This window comes from Echinops telfairi, unplaced genomic scaffold (assembly GCF_000313985.2).
Source record: "Echinops telfairi isolate 266 unplaced genomic scaffold, ASM31398v2 ScPeMD7_7469;HRSCAF=8507_0, whole genome shotgun sequence".
Taxonomy (NCBI): domain Eukaryota; kingdom Metazoa; phylum Chordata; class Mammalia; order Afrosoricida; family Tenrecidae; genus Echinops; species Echinops telfairi.
Window position 1 is genome coordinate 45,394,229 of NW_022111372.1, and position 3,189 is coordinate 45,397,417.

The 3,189-nt window shown below is 34.8% G+C and overlaps 1 protein-coding gene across 1 annotated transcript; it reads right to left on the reverse strand.

The window, feature by feature from the left end:
- Positions 1–1,633: 1,633 nt before the first annotated feature.
- On the reverse strand, positions 1,634–2,581 carry LOC101657653 (olfactory receptor 2M3-like). The gene has a single exon (XM_004697201.1). It carries the CDS (start codon positions 2,579–2,581, stop codon positions 1,634–1,636), a length of 948 nt encoding a protein of 315 aa, XP_004697258.1.
- Positions 2,582–3,189: the final 608 nt, after the last annotated feature.

Here is a 3,189-nt window from a genome sequence, read left to right on the forward strand (position 1 = left end):
GTGGAGAGCAAATGTTTTGAGAATGATGAGGGTAATGAATGTATGAATGTGCTTTATACAATTGATTTATGTATGTATTGTGATGAGTTGTATGAGCCCCCAACAAAATGATTAAAAATATTCTAAAGTTTTATTGCCATATATTTCACACATTATATAATTCAATAGTTCAGTCATATTATAAGAGTTCTACAATCATCTCTACAATCAACTTTAGAACATTTACTTCTTTCTTGCTCTCATTAACATTAATCATCTTTAAGTTATTAGTCCCCTATTTCAGTCCTGCCTTCAAACAGAAAAGTAGATTTTGATTCTTAAAGTCCTCTGGAACTATGTATGTTAATTTGCTTTTCCATTCTTGGTTAACTTATCAAAAAATGTCTAATTATTGGCTTAACAAGGATTCTTTGATCAGCAGTTTCTTCTCTATCCAAAATTTTGTCATTTCATATCAGTTATGGGGTTTATGACTGTAGTCATTCAAAATAATTATTGAGTGAAGGATCTGAACATATTCGTTTCTTAATCATTTTTTGCTAATTATCAATTAAGAACACCTGTTGCAGCAGTTCTGATAAATTCTGAAGACTTTATTATAATTTATACAATTATATCAAGAAATGGTGAATTCATATTGAGTGAAAAGGGAAATGTGTATATCAGTAAGTAAAAAAGTTTATGAAATTATTATTCTATATATGGTTGTGTCTATTTCACTTGTCTTGCCCAGTATTATTCTTTCAGCATATACTTAGCATACACAAACACATACATTTCTACATCTGCTTCAAGTTTATGCTTATATACACAAATATAACATTGATTAGATTAGGATACATTCCAGAAATTAAGCCCCCTGAGGCTCTTGTGGGTTATGGGTTAGACTGATAATTACCAGGTTAGCAGTTCAAACTTCCTAGTTGATCCACTAGAGAAAGAGGAGGCAGTCTTCTCCTTTAAAGACTTCCAATCTTGTGAACCATATGTAGCAATGTTTTGCGATAGAATTGACTTGATGGAAGTGGGTTTTTGGTTGTATAATGGCTATTGCTCTTGGCTCTTAACCATATATGGCAGTAGGAACCCGTGGTTCACTATGTTAGAAAAAATACCTGGCATTTGGCTTCTGCAGAGACTAGAACCTAAGAAATCATATGGGGCAATTATACTCTGTCCTCTATGATTCCTGTGACTCATTATTGACTTGTCAGCAAACAGCAACAATAGTGCTGGAGTTTAATAGTGATTAAATCTGTATGGGTGATTATATGTTATATTTAGTATGCCATATTCATTATCTTCATATAATACATTATATATTATATTTATATAATATTCATTCCTAAATGAATGTCTATTTGAATAGTTTAGAGATTTTATAATGATAAAATGTTTCAGAATAACACATAGAGATGGAATTCTTGAGAATGAGTTTTCTAGCTTTGACATTTGCTAGTAAAATCTTTGTATGATACTACATTCACATAACATACCCGTATCCTATGCCTTTTATAGTTTGTTTCCAATTTGGGCGCTAATAATTTTCAGGATCTTAAATAATTGTTGATCTGATTCAATTATTTTATCAACCCTGTTGTAAAAGACAAGGGTAAAATGTATTGTCAAAACTCTAATGTCTGTCCTTTATCTGGGAACCTATTCCCAGTACTTTCCTTACAGCTCTCACCACTTCCTTGTTCCTTAGACTATAGATGATGGGATTTAACATAGGGGTGAGAATGTTGTAGAACAAGGAGACAGCCTGGCTTTGCTCTGCTGAGTACATGGCCGGAGATACCATGAGGACAACAATGCCTGAACCAAAAAAGAAACTTACCACTGTGAGGTGGGAGGAGCAGGTAGCCAGGGCTTTTTTCTTCCCCTTCTTAGATTTCATACGGAAGACACTCAAGAAAATGAGGCTGTAGGAGGCTAGAATGAGCCCAAAAGGAATGAGGATGAACATTATTCCTGTGACAAACAAAATCATTTCATACACAGAAGTGTCATCACAGGAGAGTCTCAAGGTAGCTAGGAGTTCACAGAAGAAGTGGTCAATCTCTCTGGAGTCACAGATGGGTAAATGCATCACATATGCTGTGTGGACTAAGGAATCTAGAAATCCCACTGTCCATGCAGAAACAGCCATCTGCAGGCAAACTTTGGGGGTCATAATGACTGAGTACCTCAGTGGGTTGCAGACAGCAACATAGCGATCATAGGACATCAGAGTCAAGAGGATACATTCAGAACCTGTTATGGTTGTGTAAAATAGCAGCTGTATCCCACAGGCTATCTGTGAGATAGTTTTCCTGTCCAACCAGAAGTCAGTGACCATTTTAGGAACAGTGGTGGTGATGAGAACTAAGTCCATGAGAGAAAGTTGGCTGAGAAGTAAGTACATGGGAGTGTGGAGTCGAGAATCCACCCAAATTAGTAGGATCATGATGGTGTTTCCAAAGAGGGCAATGATGTAGCTAAGAAAAATGATGTAGATAAGAAAACTGGTATTTCCCATATCGGGAAATAGTCCAAGGAAAATGAGGTCTATGGTTGATGTGTCATTTCTTTTCTTCATGTTGACGCTAGAGTCGTGATAGTTTGGGAGAATCCTGTTACAGTGTGAGGGATGGACATTTCTCATTTCATATTGTTCTTGGGTCAGTTGGCATATACACACTTCATTTCTGTATCTCAAACCCAAGTACAATACATCAGTTTATGTGTATTCCTTTAATATTTAAATAGGATTGAATATTAAAAATAGAAAAGATCAAATCAGCTCAAATTTTCCAGCTTATTCTGCTCAACTAACTCACTAATTCTGAAGGCTTGAAAAAATTAGTTCCTTTATATGAGACTCAATTCTGTCGTCTTTAAAATTATAGTGATAGTCATGCTCACAACCATTGCTGTTAACACAAGACAGTGAGTATATGAAAACATTTTCCCTTCCCCGTTTCCCAAATTTCTTTATCTAATAATAAACTATTTTTTTAGTTTCAATTTAGTTTTTATGTTCCTCAAAATTAGTATCAAAATTCTATTCAGTTTTTCAGTCTCAAAACGTTCATCTTCCTTGCTTTCTTACATGCATTAGATGCTCAATCAATATTTGCTGAACACCTATCTGCCAAATCCCTGTCTTCATTTGGAGCGATTAATTAATGATTATTATGGATAAAT